Source organism: Chionomys nivalis, chromosome 2 (assembly GCF_950005125.1).
Source record: "Chionomys nivalis chromosome 2, mChiNiv1.1, whole genome shotgun sequence".
NCBI classification, from domain to species: Eukaryota; Metazoa; Chordata; class Mammalia; order Rodentia; family Cricetidae; genus Chionomys; species Chionomys nivalis.
Genome location: NC_080087.1, coordinates 67,432,417 through 67,451,787, shown reverse-complemented (window position 1 = coordinate 67,451,787; position 19,371 = coordinate 67,432,417). Strand labels below are relative to the sequence as shown.

The 19,371-nt window shown below is 39.0% G+C and overlaps 1 protein-coding gene across 1 annotated transcript; it reads left to right on the top strand.

Moving 5' to 3' along the window:
* Positions 1-223: 223 nt before the first annotated feature.
* Positions 224-19,148, top strand: LOC130869637 (zinc finger protein 665-like). Its single transcript, XM_057761944.1, has 4 exons — positions 224-430; positions 8,907-8,968; positions 12,289-12,415; positions 14,641-19,148. The coding sequence occupies exons 2-4, from the start codon at positions 8,939-8,941 to the stop codon at positions 17,313-17,315; spliced, it is 2,832 nt and encodes a 943-aa protein (XP_057617927.1). The 5' UTR covers positions 224-430; positions 8,907-8,938; the 3' UTR covers positions 17,316-19,148.
* The last annotated feature ends 223 nt before the right edge of the window (positions 19,149-19,371 follow it).

Genomic DNA, 19,371 nt, shown 5'->3' with positions numbered 1-19,371 from the left:
GGGTCCAGGGCAGCCTGACAGCAGGAGCTGTGCAGAAAGCAGCTTGAGACGGAGTGGGCGGGACGGGCCCCGGATGGGGCGGGGACACCTGTCAATCACAGCAGTTTAAGGGAAAAGAAGCAGTCCCTGTACTTCAGAAACCAAAGAAAAATAGCGCGCCTTAGACGGGTTTAGAGGAAGCACGTCACCGGAAGCGCCTTGTGCTGGGCGGGGCCAGCAGGAGCCGCACCAAGGAACCAGGCTCGAGAACAGGAAATCCCACCATTCCGTGTTGGACTCGGGAGCACGGTTGTCTGGAACCGGGTAAGGAAGACTCCGCTGTGTGTTCGGGGACCGAAAACTCCCCGGAGCCGCAGTCGCCGCGGGGCGGCCTGGGAAAGTCAGCAGCGCCGTGACGGGAACCGCAGCCCGGGGCCCTGGAACCTCCCAGGTCAGAGGAGCTGCGGGGCTGGGACCCAGGAGGGAAGGGGCCAGGGTTGTGCCTGCTGAGGCTGCTCAGAAGGACACAGCTTTCAAAATTCTGTTGCGGATATCATTTCATTGTCTGTACGTTTGGGAGCCTATGAACTGATGTTTTATCATGATTTTTCCCACCTTTACTGTTCCCAGAGTTTTGTTTTAAAATAATTCAGTGTTATTGTCTGCTGTTTGCAAGCAAGGTTCCCCTTGCTATTGCGACAGTTCCGAAGCTCCTGTAATTTAAATTCATCCGTGCATTCTAACTCCCGTTTTACCATTTGCCTATTCAAGAGAATAGACTTCCGCCCTGAGGAGTTGGCATTCCCACTGAGCTTTGTCGGTGTTGATCACATGAGGATCCAGTGCAGATTTGATTGTATCAGCAAATACACTTTATCGAGGTCTCCACTTATGGCTGAAACATTAACATTTGCTGAGTAAAGTTTTTACTGCCCATCGTTCTTTCGAGATACGTGCCGTCTAGATGTAAATACTGCATTTAGAAATGTGTCGTCATATGTTGTGTTCTCATGCTACATCCTAGATCCAGGCAAGTGCATGGCCCAGGCAGTATGCATGCTGTCAGAGTATGTCAGGCCACAGTGTTTTATAGTTAGCATACTTATGAAACAAAATTTTAGAAAGCATCTTTTGAATAATTATTATCACTCACCTGTATCAGACAAAAAATGTAACCTAGGTTAAAGAAAAGCACTCTGCCCATGCACACGTGACCAAACTATTGTATTTTATTTCGGGGTTTCTTGACATTCAGTGCTGTGACTGAGGGCTTTTTGCAGAAATGGGAGTGCCTAGACCCTGTTCACAGGGCTTTTAGCTGAGATCTTTTTTTCTTGCAGTCTCCCTTACTGGGCAAACTACCCTGCGTGTGTGTGAACTGTGTGTGAATGAGTCTCACACCTCAGAGAGTAAAGTGAAATGCTCAGAGAAAGAGAGACGTGTATGTGTGTGTGCGTGTGAGAGAAACAGAGAATTTCTCTTCCTTTGGCATGTGTTACACATCAATTATTTTTATTGATATTTATTGAGCTCTACATTTTTCTCTGCTCTTCTCCCTGCCTCTCCCCTCCCCCTTTCAATCAATCCTCCCCCAAGGTTTCCATGCTCCCAACTTAATCAAGAGATCTTGTCTTTTTCTACTTTCTATTTCCCATGTAGATTAGATCGATGTAAGTCTCTCTTAATGTCCTCATTGTTGTCTAAGTTCTCTGGGATTATGATTTTTGGGGTGGCTTTCTTTGCTTTGTGTTTAAAAACCACCTATGAGTGAATACATGTGATAATTGTCTTTCTGTGCCTGGTTTACCTCGCTTAAAATAATGTTTTCTAGCTCCATCCATTTTCCTGCAAAATTCAAGCTGTCATTTTTTTCTACTGTGTAGTACTCCATTATGTAAATGTACCACATTTTTCTTATTCTTCTGTCAAGGGGCATTTAGGTTATTTCCAGGTTCTGTTTATGACAAACAAAGCTGCTATGAACATAGTTGAGCGCATGTCCTTGTGGCATGATTGAGCATCCTTTGGATATATACCCAGAAGTGGTATTACTGGGTCTTGAGGAAGGTTGTTTCCTAATTTTCTGAGAAATCGCCACACTGACATCTAAAGGGGTTGTACCAGCTTGCATTCCCACCAACAGTGCAGAAGTGTTCCCTTTTCCCCACAACCTCTCCAGCATAAGTTGTCATCAGTGTTTTTTATTTTGGCCATTCTTGCAAGTGTAAGATAGAATCTCAGAGTTGTTTTGATTTGCATTTCTCTGATGACTAAGGATGTTAAACATTTCCTTAAGTGTCTCTCAGCCATTTTAAGAATCCTCTGTTGAGAGTTCTCTGTTTAGGTCTGTACTCCTTTTTTTTTTTATTGAATTATGTGATCTTTTGGTGTTCAATTTCTTGAGTTCTTTGTGTATTTTGGAGAGCAGACCTCTGTCTGATGTGGGGTTAGTGAAGATCTTTTCCCATTCTGTAGGCTGTCGTTTTGTCTTGTTGACCGTGTCCTTTGCTTTACAGAAGCTTTTCAGTTTCAGGAGGCCCCATTTAGTAATTGTTTCTCTCAGTTTCTGTGCTGTGTTTCCCTGTGCCAATGCATTCAAGTGTACTTCCGACTTTCTCTTCTGTAAGGTTCAGTGTGGCTGGCTTTATGTTGATGCTTTTGATCCATTTGGACTTTTTGTGCATGGTGATAGATATGGGTCTATTTACATTCTTCTACATGTTGATATCCAGTTATGCCAACACCACTTGTAAAATATGCTGTTTTCCATTTGATTTTTTTTGCTTCTTTGTCCAAAATCAGGTGTTCGAAGATGTGTGGATTGATATCCAGGTCTTCTATTCAGTTCCATTGGTCCTCCTGTCTGTTCTTATGCCAATACCAGGCTGTTTTTAGTACTGTAGCTCTGTAGTAGATTTTGAAGTCAGGGATTGGATTGTGATGCCTCCAGAAGTTCTTTTATTGTACAGAATAAAAGAACTATCCTGGGGGAGGACCTTGGACTTCTCACAGGGCAGGGAACCCTGACTGCTCTTTGGACTGGAGAGGGAGGGAGAGGGGAAGGGAAATGCGAGGTGGGGAGGATGCGGAAATTTTTAATAATAATAAAAAAATTTTAAAAAGAAAATAAATATTAAACTTTTTACAAGAAAAGAACTATTCTGGGTTTTTTGCTTTTCCATATGAAGTTGAGTACCATTCTTTCGAGGTCTTTGAAGAATTTTGCTGGGATTTTGCTGGGCATTGCGTTGAATCTGTCATCAATTTTTTTTTTTTTTTTTTTTTTTTTTTTGGTTTTTCGAGACAGGGTTTCTCTGTGGTTTTGGAGCCTGTCCTGCAACTAGCTCTTGTAGACCAGGCTGGTCTCGAACTCAGAGATCCACCTGCCTCTGCCTCCCAAGTGCTGAGATTAAAGGCGTGCGCCACCACCGCCCGGCATCATCAATTATTTTTGTTCATGAAAAGTTCCGGGTGTTTTCTGAAGAATCTCTTTCTCCTGTGCAGTCTCATTGTCAGTCAGTTCTGCTCACCTGGGAATCAGAACAAAGAGCCCTGGATGTGGAGAAGAGACAGTAGCAAAGGATCTAGGAATGTTAGAGGGACTGAGGAAGGAGTAGGGAAGGGCTCAAGTGACTGTAGCAACAGGGCATTCAGTTGGTTTCACCAGATTCTATTTCATTCAATATTTATTTATTTATTTTGTATACAGTTGCTCCTCCTGTGTGTATGTCTGCAGGCCAGAAGAGGGCACCAGATCTCATTACAAATGGTTGTGATCCACCATGTGGGTGCTGGGAGTCTAACTCAGCACCTCAGCAAGAGCAGCCAGTGCTGTTAACGTATGAGCCATCTCTCCAGCCCCTACTGTGCTCTTCTTTCCACTTTCTGAACACCAGACAGAACCAGCTTGAGATTTGTGTACTGTATATAGTTCATGCTCAAACAAGTGCTAGTGACCTATAGGTGTCCAAGATCTCTGATATTCTTGCCCATCCCATTTATTGCTTGGGTCACATGCTCAGCACCCTTTGAATAGAAGTCACTGAGGAGCAAAAATATATCTGTTTAGAGGCATGTCTGTGTTTGAGGAAATAGCAGCTCACAGGTTTTTAAGTTGAAGCCCTGGACAGGGAACTTCATGTTAGAACATGTAAAAATCATTTGTTTTTTATTGTACCCCACTATGGCTTCTCGTCTATTCTCTGTGAAGTAGAAAAATGTAGTTATAAAGTTGAAGTCATGGACAGAATTAAATCATGGGACACATTCTCCTTCCATATTAAACATTGGTGAATTTGAAGCACAGCATCTGTGACTTGAGCAGGAATTTTTTATGTTCTTTCCGAGAGAGGTGACAGTAGTACTCAAGCTGAATGTCACAGGTAAAGGTCACTAAGTGAAGCACCAAGTGAAAATGTCCTGATTTTTTATCTTCAAAATTCATGCACTGCCATGCCCACATTTCTTTACCATCCTGATGCTGGCCATGAATCCCCGATGCATGGAATGTTAAATATTGCAAATTCACAACAACATCATAATCATTCCTGGCTCTCAGAATTCTGGTGTACTTATCTTACTGTTGTTGGTAAATTTTTGATATCAACTGGCGCTTTTCCTGATGTTTTCATTGATATTATGGTTGTTAGACTAATACAGAAAAATATCCTGGTAGAGAGTTTGTGGTATCTTTTTTCTTGTTGTTTGTTTGCTTGCTTGTTTTTGTGATTTTATAGTGATAGTTCATTTGTGTTTTAGTAAATAAGCTTGCCTGAAGATCAGAGGGTAAAACTAATCCTCTAGAGGCCAGGCAGTAATAGCTCACACCTTTGATCCCAGCACTAGGGAGTGACACACCTTTAATCCCAGCACTAGGGAGGTGGCGACAAGAGTGATATGGCTGGGTGGAGAGAGGAGTATGAAGGGGAAGAGAGAGGGAGTCACTGGAGTATGTGGAGTCTGAGGTTGTTGGGGAACGTTGCAGGATCACCCCTTTTTTTGTCTGAGACTTGGTAGAGATAAGAGCTCTCTAGTAACTTGGCTGCTTTGTTTTTGTGGTCTTCATCTTGAACCCCAATATCTGTCTCTGGCTTTTTATTATTTGTGCTACAGATTGTGGCTATTACAATGATCCTGGAATTTAGAATCATCAATGCTTTCTAACTCCATGATTTCTCACTTGAATTTTAAACAGAATGGCCTTTGTACCTGGCTCTCCCCTTTTCTCCCAACTCCCACCCCACAAGCTTGCACCATTACCGTTATTCTTTATCCTATCCACGGTTATCCACATTTCCTTCACATTCTTACCCCTCTTACTTCATGTATGTTTTGCGTGAGGTTTTACACAGGTAGCCTGGCTCTCCATGTGTTCATAATTCCAACTGCCATGTCATATGATAGTACCAGTTCACACCCCATTCTCCAGACTTTTATTTTGTGTGTGTGGGGGGGGGGGTCGCTCGAGGCAGAGTTTCTCCATGTAACAACCCTGACTGTCCTGAGACTCGTTTTGTAGACCAGGCTGGCCTCAAACTCAGTGAGATCCGCCTGCCTCTGCCTCCCAAGTGCTGGGATTAATGGTGTGCGCCACCCCCCATCCTCCAGATTTAATAGTCTCCACACCACCTGTAATGGATGTGGTAGTATGGGTTTTTCCATCTCTGGATATGCATTCATCAGTATCTGAATAAATGTTTACTGTTTCAAATGACGTTCCTTGGCTGAGTCTGAAAGCAGCACCAGGCTGTGGTGTGAGCAGAACCTGCAAAATGTCAGGCGTAGATTCTCTCCTAGGCCTGTAACCTTTCCATTCATTGTCTTTTGGCCAGTTTTCATAACATCTGTATATTTCCGTTGTAAAACTGGCCTTAGGTCACACCAGAAAGCTTTCTGTTACCTACAAAATAGTCTTGGCTGTATTCTACTAATGGCATAATATGCTTGGGAAGTTGACTTTGCAGTACAGGTTGTCATTGTCTGTGAACTCTGATCATCTCTCCCAGCAATCTGAAGAGTGCATTTAGTGGTTTAAATGCTACACCAGGATTTCAAGACATCTTTAGACACTATAAGTTGTTTGCTGATTTCTCAGCATCTTCTATTGGAATATAGAAAACCAAGCAATGCTGTTTGTGGATTTTATATGGCTTCCTGAGACTTTTCACATCTGAGGTTTCTCTTGGAACATGAAATATTTGGAATTTCAGAATTACATTTCTTGTAACTTGGAACAACTTGCCTTTCTCAGTGTCTTCATTTTAAGCATTGAAAATTTTCTTTCCTTGCTCTGGGTGAATTTGAATGCACTCTGTTGAGTTAGTGTGGAGGGAGTGAACATCTTTGCTCCTTTTTATGATTAGAGCAGAATGATGGTATCTGTCCTCATTCTGTGTAATGTCAGGTTTAGGTTTTTTCTTTTGTATTCTTTATGCTGAGCTGTTACTTTTCTCCTCATATTCTTTAGTTTTATACTGAACAAATGTCACATTTTCCCACGGATCTTCCATTGATCTATTGACATGATCATGTATCCTTTCTCACTGAATCTATGTATTTTGTTCCTTGAATGGATTGGTTTGTGGCTGTTGAAACAGTCCTGCATTTTTTTGTATGAAATCCTTGCGTTCCATTTCCACATTTATGAGAGACAATAATGTCTTGGAAAGTGGTCTGAATTTTTTTCCTTGCTCATATTTTTTGTTGTCATCTGCTTGCTTTGTGTATCTAAATAAAGCAGCGTTGTCTGATAACTTGTTGCATTCCTTTTCTTTATGTTTCTTGCAGTATTCTCTGTGGAGGATTAGTAGAGTTTTTTTCTATAGGAATTAGAAGATTTTGTGATGAATCTGTTCAATTCACAGACACTGTTAAAGGAAACACTGACTGCATCAAGCCCAACATTTGCTTAATACTGTTCTTGTTTCATGATACAGAAAGCTGATTTCTTTCCTTGTTTCTAAAGAAGAACACATCCTTTTCTTTTTCTATTCTGATTTATTTGTATATGACTCTCCACAACACTCCATAAGGTAACACTGGCATCATTGACATACATTGCAATGTCTCATTTTAAATTCTATTACATGGGGATTCATTTTCCTATTCAGAAAAATGTATAAAAATGTTTTGTATATGTGGGTTTTTTTTTTTTTGCTTTTATTTTTTAATGCAGTAAGTCTGCATTGACTCCTTGTATTCTTCTTTGAGTCTGTATCATTAATTTCTACTATGGGATTCCAATGCTCTAAAATCTGCACACCAATCAGTAAGATGTGCTGTAGAAAGAGGACACATTTCTTCTCTAAATGGTTCATGATGGCCCAACAGGAGTCAGCATCTGCATCAGGAAACTTGGATTAAGGCCTGAGTGTTAATTGTGGTGTAAGCCACAGCCTACAGTCTCTTTCATGTGGTTAATCTGTGAATGCATTGAGAAACAAATCACAAGGTTTGCAGTTGAGCCTAAGGTCCCTAAAGCTCATGCATATTCTTCTCTGTGGAGAGTTGACCCTATGTGGTGCTATTCACTGGAAGTTCTTTTTTCTTGTTGCATTTCACCATCATCACTATATTGCTGTCCAATTTCATGTTGCTGTTGTGAATTCTATTTATGTTCTCATGGAACCACCTATAGGGAGGACACATACTGTTTCTATTATTGTTCTCAGGTTCTTCCCCTTTTGTTAGTTTAAAAATATGAATTCTCCATGTGTCCTCTGGTTTCTTCTGAGTAAGATTAGTAAAACTAATGAAATATTTTTATTTCCTTTGTCAAAACTGACAATTTCTCACCTATTCTGTCATATTATTGTGGCATTTCAATTGTATTTTAATAAATAAAGCTTGCTTGGGGATCAGGGAAGTAAGACAGCCACACTGATCAGCCTTCCAGCCAGACAGTAATAATATACCTTTAATCCCAGTAGCCACACTAGTTGCCATAGAAACTGGGCAGTGCATGCCTTTAATCCCAGAGGTGCACGCCTTTAATCCCAAAACTAGAGAGCATTATAAAATGGGAAGAAACAGCTCTCAGACAGTCTCATTGTGATGTTCCTGAAGGCAGGAGTGCTCTTTTGGACTGAGGTCGAGGTAAGAGCCAATGTCTGGCTGCTTTGCTTTTCGGATCTTCAGGTTGAATCCCAATCTTCTCTCTGAGTTTTTATTAATCGTGCTTCATAGTGTAGATTTTAGAGTGACAAGCTGATTTTCATTTTATTGTCTTATTTTGTTGATGAAAGCATGAATATTCTAGATTCATTTAGTGGTCATTCTTTAGTGTAATTGACAAATATATCTGTGGTTGGTTCTGAGAGTTTGGTTTTTCATTTACATGGATTTGTTTTCAACTATTGTTTAAATTTGGTCATAAGAAATTTGCAGCTGCCTGTTATTTCAATGAGGGAAACAAATAGAGCATGAGGGATCAGTGTAGGATTGGTCCATTTCATCACCAGGTATCATCAGTATTTTTCCTCCAGATTGAAATAGTGATTTACTGTGTTTGTGTTTTGGACATGGTAGTTACTCTTTAGCTCTTCTCTGTCTATCTATTCTCTTTGTTAAATGTCTTATTTCCTGTGTTGTCCTTAATAGTTTCTCTCTGAGTTTTCTATGTGTACTTTGTCTCTAATTATCAACTGCAGTGCTTCTTGAGTGCATAATCTGTGTTACTTCAAACTTTCTTCAAGTGAACTTCCCTCCGTGAATTTTAAGAGCCCATGTTTCTGGGTGCAATGATACACTCAAAGTATATCCTTCCATGTTCCCCTCTCTGTAGGAATGTTGTGATGTCCTTTAGTATCTTTTGGGGGTTTGGTATTCTTACCTGTTTGGGCGTCATCTGTAACATTGTGTTAATTTTAGCTTTTTATTTTTGATATGTTGATGTGAAATGTCAAGAAAAGTTCTGGTGTTTGTTCCAGAGACAGAAACTGAGAGAAGACCAACAGGAAGAATGGATGATTGTCCTGTAAATCTACCCCAGGTCAGTGTTATGTCTGCATTTCTTTGAAAATTGTTTTCATTATTGAAATCATGTGAGCCTTTATCTCTTTTCCTATTATATTGTCGTCTGTGTTAGGGTTTCTCTTACTGTGAGGAGACACCATGACCACGGTTTCCTCTTATAAAGGAAAACATTTAATTTAGGGCTGGTTTATAGGTTCAGAGGTTTAGACCTTTATTGTCATGGCAGTAAGCATGGTGCTGGAGAAGAAGCCAAGAGTTCTACATTTGATCAGCAGGTAGAAGGAAGGGAGACAGGACCTGACTTGAGCTTCTAGAAACCTCATGGCCTACCCCCAATGACACATATCCTCTAACAAGGCCGCTCCTACTCCAGCAAAGCCACACCTCCTAATAGTTCCGCTCCCTGATGACAAAGCATTCAAATCTTTGAGCCTATGGGGCCATTCCTATCCAAGTCACTAAATTATCTAAAGTGTTATTTTCTAGTGTTCTTTTTTTTTTTTATTTTATTTTCTGATTGTCAAGATTAAGTCCTTAAATCTTTCAGCTCTGTATCATATTTTTATCCCATTGCAGTCTCCCTTGGTTATTTCAGTGAGGACATACTATTTTTAAGGTTTAAGACCTATAATACTGAAAGGGATTCTATTGTAATTGATGATCAAAAAACTATGTTGAGGACCATTTCCTATACAGGATGATCTTGTGTCCTTATATAATTAGTGAGGAAGGAAGGTTTCATGTTCAGCATAGATTACCTGTCAGGTTTGATCAGTTTTCCAAAGCCAGGTTTATGAAAATAGCCATGCAAGTACAGGAAACTTTGACTGACATCACTGAGCAATTTATGGAAATGTAGAATTAAAAGAGACACTCTGTCATGAATCCTAGTACCAAATATTTCAGCGCCTCATAAAGCACAGATAGTGGAAGGAATGTGTATCTTATTCTTGCCATAAAAACTGATGTTTTATGAGGAGATGCAAATTTCAATATACTGGATTTTCTTTTACATTTGATGTCACACAATGATGATGGGTGTTGACACCTGACATCTTTTCATTTCAAGAGAGATCCTGTTCATATCATTCTCTTGATAAAAAATGTGCAGTGCAAAGTTCTCAATACACAAAATAGTATTTTTGACTTTTATTTTATTTTTCAGACAGGATATAAGCACTACTGTCTCTACCTCTATATTGCATCATGTTCAATATATCAGTAAGAATTTTCTAAAGAACATTGACTTGGTGCTGTGTATATGCCATCAATTTTTATATGTTAATGAATGTCCCTTGTACTGATTTCACTCTCTTCTTTTGGAGGAAGAAGGTTTGTTCCCCTAACCCTAAGTTTTTTTCTTTCCCTGGAGCTATAGTATAAGTATATTAGGTATGTAGAGGCTTTGAAGAATTGTTGCAATGGACAGGTTTTCTTCTCATTCTTTAAAAATATTTTAATTTAAGTATGTGAGTATTTATCTGCATGTTTTCCTGCGTGATGCCTGTGGACCCCTAACACTTGGTACTAGAGTCAGGTACTGTATTGAGATACCCTGTGTGTAGATAGAATGAAGTACAATTTCTCTGCAGAAACAGCAAAAGTCCTTTATTTCTGAGCCATCTTTCCAGCCCCCCAGATTTACATTTGTGGTACACACTCAATATAGAACCAGTTTATATCCCTGTGTCTTCTATTTTTGGAAAAATGAAGGAGGAATCATAAATGATTCTTATCTATGCAACCCAGAATCCTGTTAGACAATTCAGCTCAAACGCTGAAGAAAAGAATAGAGTTGAAATTTGAAGATTGTAATTGTCAAGTGTGAGGATGGAGAGATGGCTCAGAGGTTAAGAGCATTGCCTGCTCTTCCAAAGGTCCTGAGTTCAATTCCCAGCAACCACATGGTGGCTCACAACTATCTGTAATGAGGTCTGGTGCCCTCTTCTGGCCTGCAGACATACACACAGACAGAATATTTTATACATAATAAATAAATAAATATTTTTTAAAAGAGAAATTGTCAAGTGTGCCAATCTCATGAGCAATATAGTCAAAACTAATAGATTATTAGAATAATTCTCACACACTTAATACATTCATTTCAAACACAGAAAACCTTTTATTTCATCTGAATTTATTGTCACATACAATGTTTATTTGTAAATATTTTTCTCATCCTATAATAAAACCTCATTGAATTTCTGAAATTGTTATTATCTGTATTGGGTATGTCTGCTTTTAGAAATATTTGAATAATATTAACATTGTCTATGGCAGATTTATTTGTTTTATGAATGCAAATATTTTCATAAAAAACTTCAGAATAGTTGATTCTATGAGTTGTTTGGAATGTTAGATGTATACATCTGATGTCATACTCTTTACTATTTAAAGAAAAATCTCTAACTTAATTCATCCCTGAATTTTGCATTCCATATACTACCTCTTTGTTCTAGAAAGCGTGCAGCTTTATAACTAGGGCTCAGGATCTGAACTGAGAATCTAGAATAGAGTCATCTGAGGCCTCACTGCAGAGAGACAGCATCCATATTTGAGCAAGATTGAGAGTTGTAGAATTTAGAAGCACTTTTGCTCATCCTAACTTTTCCTTGTGTGAACATCTTTGATTTAAAGACAGCATTTGTAAAGGTACATTCTTGCATCTAGACCTTAAGTGTGTATCTTATATTACTTATAGATTTGCTGGTTGTAGTACTATTATGCTATCCTGTTTTTACAGAGCTATGAAATATATAGAGAGAGTATGAGTATTGTAGAAAGTATCTTTTATTAAAATTAACTTTCATTTTTGTATATTTGGCTGAATAAATGTGTGAATGCTGTCTGTGTCTCCTGCCTATATAGTTTAGTAGAGAACATTGGATTTTTTTTAATATTTATTTATTTATTTATTCATTATGTATACAATATTTTGTCTGTGTGTATGCCTGCAGGCCAGAAGAGGGCACCAGACCTCATTACAGATGGTTGTGAGCCACCATGTGGTTGCTGGGAATTGAACTCAGGACCTTTGGAAGAGCAGTCAGTGCTCTTAACCGCTGAGCCATCTCTCCAGCCCCGAGAACATTGGATATTATGGAACTGGAAAGGTGCTGTCTGGGTGCTGGGAGTCAAACTATGGTCCCCTGGGAGAGCAGCTGGGGCTCTTAACTTCTAAGTCATCTCTGTAGCACATCTAGAAAACTAGTGTTTGACTAATATCCATAACTCACCTGTATCACAAAATATCTCTAACTTTTTAGTTGTCTTTTACCTAGGAAAGCATTTTGTCCCGCAGTTCATGGTAAATGTTTAATTAATTATCCATTACAGGGTCTGTTGACATTTCAGGATGTGGCTGTGGACTTCTCCCATGAGGAGTGGGAATGCCTGGACTCTGCTCAGAGGGCTTTGTATGTGGATGTGATGTTGGAGAATTACAGCAATCTAGTCTTTATAGGTAAAAATGCTCTTCTTGTAGAATTCTAGTTTATCATTTATATTTACCTACTTATATGTATGTAAACTCCCTGAACTGTCTAGAGACTCTTAGAAATAAGGGAAATACTGGTTATCAATATAATCCTTTACATTTTCTATGTTCTCTGGAAGAGTAACGAATGTGAGATACTGCTGATTCTCCCCAGCTCTCTTTCTTGTTTTTAATGAAAACCTCAAAGTTCAAAGACAATTGAATATTTATGGCAAGGACAGATATTACAGTATACTGTGTAATTTTTTTTATTTATTATTGAATTAAACTATTCTCCTATTTCTGAGTTTTAAGAAAAGGAGAATTTTGTTTGTTTGTTTGTTTGTTTTTAATACATCCCAGTCCCAGTTTCCCCTCCTTTTCTTCCTCCCATCTCCTCCAATCTCCCTTCTCCCTCAGGTCCAGTCATTTTCCACTTCTTTTCAGAAATGAGCAAGCCTTCCAGACATCTCAACACAGTATAACTAGATGCAATAAGATTATACATAGCAGGGCATTAGTTCATACCCCTTTAATCCCAGCACTTGGGAGGCAGAGGCTGGCAGATTTCTGAGCTCAAGGCCAGCCTGGTCGACAGAATGAGTTCCAGGATAGCCAGTGCTACACAGAGAAACCCTGTCTTGAAAACAAAAACAAATATACAAAGAAAGTAAGGCTAGACACAGTTCCTCGTATTAAGATTGGATGAGTCAACCAAGTAAGAGGAGAGGGTCCCTAAAGGGTCCAGTAGGAGGAAAGCAGTCAAAAGAGTCAGAGGTGCCCCCACTCACACTAGTAGGAGCCCCACAAAAACACCAAGCTAACAACTGTAACATATATGTAGAGGACCTAGAACAGACCCATTCTGTCTCCATGGTTGCCCTTTCAGTCTCTGAGCACCTGTCAGCCCTGCCTAGTTGATATCTGTAGGCTGTGTTTTCCTGGTGTCTTCAACCTCTCTGACTCCCCCACTTCTCGCTCTTATTCCTTGGAGTTCGCTAGCTCCAGGGGGACAGACCTAATGGAGATCTCCAATTTGAACTCTGTGTAATGTTTAGTATGGGTTCTTCGTCTGCTCCTGTCAGATGCTGCTGGTAGCTGCTTTGATGACAGTTGGACTAGGCACCAATGTATGACTGTATAAGAATATCATTAGAAATAACTAATTTGAATTTTTTCTATCATAGGTCTTTTGACTATCTAGCCTCAGGTTACTGATTATCCAGGCAGTATTGGGCATGGGCTTCCTTTCATGGTGAGGGCCTCAAATTTGACCAGTCATCGGTTGGCCCCGCCCACAAATTCTGCTCCTCCATTACCCCAGCACATCTTACAGGTGGGATAGATTGTAGGTGGAAGGTTTTGTATCTGATCCAGTGTCCCAGTCCCATCATTTTAAGCCTTACCTGGTTACAGAGGATGGCTAGTTCAAACTCTGAATCCTCTGTTTCTAGGAGTTCTCTCTGGGGTCACCCTCATACAATCTTGGGAGCTACTACTGTACTCGACTTACACATACACATCACACATGCCAGTGTCCTACAATTCCAGTTTTCTCTCCCCGTATTCTCTTCCCTTTGTTCTTCCCTCCAAACTGATCTCTCCTGTTTGCATTCCACTCTCGGTATCCATTCTCTTTCCCCTTCCCAAGGAAATCCATGCATCCCACTTAGATCCCTTAAAAAGAGAGATTTTAAATTAAAGGTTTTTGGAGGTGAACTTGTTGTTGTTTTTGTTTATTTATTTGTTGTTTGAGATGTGGTCTCTATATTTAGTCTTGACATGGTTTTATTCATAGCAATAGGGAGGAAGAAACAAGAGGTGAGTTTTATTCTACCCTGGGTTACAAAGTGAATTCCTAACCAGAGAAGGCACATGATGTGACTGTGTCTCAGAAACATACACAGCAAGAACATAGGGATCTTATGTGATCCTTCAGAGAGCTCCTTTCTCAGAGTTTATTATTGCTCATTTTTTTCTACAAAGTTTAGAAACCTTGTGGAAGGTTTAGAAAAGAGTGAGAAAGTTATTAGCCTTCCTTGCGGTTTGAGTGGAGGTTCTTCTGAGCTTCCAAATAATGATAGTTAAATGCAGAAGACATCTGCTTGAAACTCTAATTTTAAGAATTGTTAGTTTACCTTTCTTAGAAAATTTCAGTTATTGAATATGTTATTCATGAATCAATTGCTGTAATTCTTGTTTTAATTTTCCAGACAACCATCACATGTGTGTTGAATATAAGGACCTTCACCTTTGCTCAAAGCATAATGTCCATAATCACGTGAATAGGCAAAGAAGTGAGAACACAGAAGAAGAACCCTCCAACTGTGAGGACTGTGTAAGCTGTTTAAATTTCTGTTCCAACATCAGTCAAAATCAACAAATCTATGCTGGAAAGGAAGAACAAAAAAATACCGAGAATGATAACTCTTTTGACTCTAATCATAAACTCACGCTGAAAAAAATCCACAGTGGAAAGGAACCACAGCAATGCCAGAAATGCTTCAAGACATACTCAATTCTCAGTAGATATCAAGGTTCTCATACAGAGGAGAAACCTTATAAATGTACAGAATATAGCAATATCTTTCTGCATTTACCACAACTCAAAGTACATAACCATATCCATTATGGAGACAAACCCTACAATTGTATTGAAAATAGTAAGTGCTTTTATAATTCATCAGAGTTTAAAAGATATTACCGAATCCACACTGGAGAGGAAACTTTCAAATTTGCTGATTATGATAATTGCTTCATTTGCTGTTCAGATCTTGAAAAACATCAGAAAATTCATAGAGGAGATAAGTCTCATGAATGCAAGCAGTGTAGTAATTTTTACACATTGCCACACCTTGAACACCATGGTAGAAGCCACAGTGGAGAGAGACTTGACCGATTTAATGAATGTGACGGATCCCTTTCCACTGCCTCAGGTGTTAAAACAAATCAGAGGGTTCACACAAGAGAGAAACCTTACAAATGTACTGAGTGTGATAAAGCATTTATTCAGAAAGCTAAACTTAAAGCACATCAAAGAATTCATACAGGAGAGAAACCTTACAAATGTAGGGAATGTGGCAAATGCTTTACCCAGCAGACACATCTAAAAACCCATCAGAAACTTCATACAGGGGAGAAGAATTACAAATGCAGTGAATGTGACAAATCCTTTTCCCAGAAAGACCATCTTAGGAGACACCTGACAATTCATACTGGAGAGAGGCCTTATAAATGCCCTGAATGTGGGAAAGCCTTTGCCCGTACTTCATACCTTAGATTGCATCAGAACATTCATACAGGTGTGAAACCATACAAATGTGTTGAATGTGGCAAATGCTTTACTAGTAGTTCATCTCTTCGATTGCATCAGAACATCCATACAGGTGAGAAACCTTATAAATGTAGTGAATGTGACAAATTCTTTACCAGTAGTTCATATCTTAAATTGCATCAGAACATCCATAAAGGTGAGAGACCCTACAAATGTAGTGAATGTGGAAAAGGTTTTATCCAGAAGCAACAGCTAAGAAGACACCTGACAATTCATACAGGAGAGAAGCCTTATAAATGTAGTGAGTGTGAGAAATCCTTTTCAGTTGCTTCAGATCTTAGAAACCATCAGAAAATTCATGCAGAAGAGAATCCTTACAAATGCAGTGAGTGTAAGAAGTGCTTTAGTAGTAGTTCATCTCTTCGACAGCATCAGAAATTTCATACTGGTGAGAGACCTTACAAATGTAATGAATGTGGAAAAGGTTTTATCCAGAAGCAACAGCTAAGAAGACACCTGACAATTCATACAGGAGAGAAGCCTTATAAATGTAGTGAGTGTGAGAAATCCTTTTCAGTTGCTTCAGATCTTAGAAGCCATCAGAAAATTCATGCAGAAGAGAATCCTTACGAATGCTGTGAATGTAAGAAATTCTTTAGCAGTAATTCATCTCTTCGACTGCATAAGAGAATCCATACAGGTGAGAAACCATACAAATGCAGTGAATGTGACAAATCCTTTATTCAGAAGCACCAACTTAGGAGACATCAGACAAATCATACAGGAAATAGGCCTTTTAAATGTAGTGAATGTGAGAAATCCTTCAGCAGTAGTTCATCTCTTCAATTGCATCAGAACATTCATACAGGTGAGAGACCCTACAAATGTAGTGAATGTGGCAAAGGCTTTATCCAGAAACAACAGCTAAGAAGACACCTGACAGTTCATACAGGAGAGAAACCTTATAAATGTAGTGAATGTGACAAATGCTTTTCAGTTGATTCGGATCTTAAAAGCCATAAGAAAATTCATGCAGAAGAGAATCCTTACAAATGCAGTGAGTGTAAGAAATCCTTTACCAGTTGTTCATCTCTTCAGTTGCATCAGAGGACTCATACAGGTGAGAAACCTTACAAATGCAGTGAATGTGAGAAGTCATTTGCCAGTGGGTCCTATCTGAGAATACATAGGAAATTTCATACAGGAGAAAAACCTTACAAATGTGGTGAATGTCAGAAATCCTTTACCACTGGCTCATATCTTAGATTGCATCAGAAAATTCATAGAGGTGAGAAACCTTACAAATGTAGTGAATGTGGCCTATCCTTTGTCAAGAAACAACTTCTAAAGAAACATCAGAAAATTCATACTCGGGAGAAACCTTATCAATGCAATGAGTGTGGCAAGTGCTTTAGCCTGAAATTCAAACTTAGAGAACACCAAAGAATTCATACAGGAGAGAAACCTACAATTGTAATGAATGTGGCAAATGCTTTATATGGAAATGATGACTTCGAACCCATCAGTGAATTCATACAGGAGAGAAACCTTACAAATGCAATAAATGTGACAGGTATTTTACCAGTGGATCATATCTTAGAGTACATCAAATAGTTCATACAGAAGAGAAACCTTACAAATGTAGTCAATGTGAGAAATCCTTTACTACTGACTCATATCTCAGAACATTCATAGAGGTAAGAAACCGTGCAGATGTGTAGCATGGGGCAAAGACTTTATTTGACACTCACGTCTAATAAAACATCAACATAAAAAAATACAAACTGTTGAGAAACGTTGCCAAAGTAAGTAATGTGGCATGTGCTTTATCCAAGATATATCCTTAGGGACTACTAGAGGGGTCTTCACTAGAGAATCATTGTGAACACAAACTTGTGAAAGCCTTTAAGCAATGTTCAACTCTTAGTAAATATCAAAAAGTTAATACTGAAGAGAAATTCTGAAAATGTGACAGTGTGGAAAAAATTCTTCATAACATACTTTTTTAAACTTCAAATATTTCAGAATGAATACAAAATGGAGAAGCCTGAGTAATATGCTGTTATGTAGGTATTTCCTGTACAGTAAAGCATTCTTTTCTGAAAGGAAGCTGATTAAGACAGGAAATAAACCACTCAATAGCTTCAAGAAGTTCCTGAATTTGACAGGGTTCACTGTGTTTAACTCCCAAAACACCAATCATGCTCCTTAGGTAAGGCTTAAACAAATTGAGCCAGGAGGATAGGTCACCCTTTAACCCGTGGGTACGTCTGCAGATGGGCAGTGTGTTCCCGGTGTCTAGTGTTTATAATCTATGTTGAAGTCTCATGCTGGTAATTACCTTTAAGTCCCTTTGTCCTTATAAATGGCTCCTTAGTAGCCATATTTTTCTTTGAGCCGCAAGTTCACAAATAATGAATGACACAGAGACTTACTACTTTTGGAACCTCTGCCTATACTTTAGGTTTTTTCCTAACAAGCTCTTATATCTTAAATTATCCCATATTTTTAGACTACATGCTACCATGTGGCTTTTTTTCCCCTTTCATTCTGTATCTCCAAGTTGTTCTGAGCCTTGTTAGCATCTTCTCCATATATCTAGATTTATCTCCAGTTCCTTTCTTTTCCCGGAAGTTCCACCTATTCTTGCCTCGCTATAGGCCATTTAACTTCTTATTAAACCAATTACAATAACACATCTTTGCACAGTGTATTCAGATATTTTGTAACATTCCTCCATATCCCTGTAATTAAACTCATTGGTTTAACAACATGAGTTTCAGTGGCATCCATATTTGTTCCTGTTGTTAGTCCCCATTTGGGTGGTTAGTTGCGTGTGTATTTTACATTTACCCAGGAAATGACTCTCAAGAAACATGTGCTGACCCCATTCTTCAAAATTGCATGTACACCGGAAAAATAATAATAGAGGAAATATTTGAGTCAACTATACTAGGGAAGATTGTTGGTGCTCACTGCTCCAAGCTTACTGCCATAGTTGTACCTGGTCTAGTTAATGGAGCTCAACACAGACAGAACATATAGATTTATGGAGCCTCAGAGAGGAGGCTGCTTTCTTTGTTTTCAGGGAGAAGAGAGAGCAGTTTGCAAAGGGGCAAATGGAACTATGTCTATAAAACTGTCAGAGACATATTACAAAATGGGCTGTGCCTATGCATGCCTCTAAATGCTTAGACCCTGTGATTCAGTTATGCTCCAATGAACCTTCGAACACTGGTGCCCATGAGCAAATATTGAGCATCATTGTATCCGTTTCCTCTTTTACCTTATAAATTCTAGTCTACAAGCCACCCCTAAACAATTCAATTTCATCTTTTTGTTAAGGCTTTTCAGTAACAATAATGTTGTAGACATGCCAGAAAATTCATCATGAAATTAATCTCAAGAAAATGGCTTTAGCCGGGCGGTGGTGGCGCACGCCTTTAATCCCAGCACTCGGGAGGCAGAGGCAGGCGGATCTCTGTGAGTTCGAGGCCAGCCTGGTCTACAAAGGGAGTTCCAGGACAGGCTCCAAAGCTACAGAGAAACCCTGTCTCGAAAAACCAAAAAAAAAAAAAAAAAAAAAAAAAGGCTTTAATAAACACTTTCAGTTTCATTTCATGTGTGAGTTGATCCATACAAATATGAGTAAATTATGAAACAGATGACC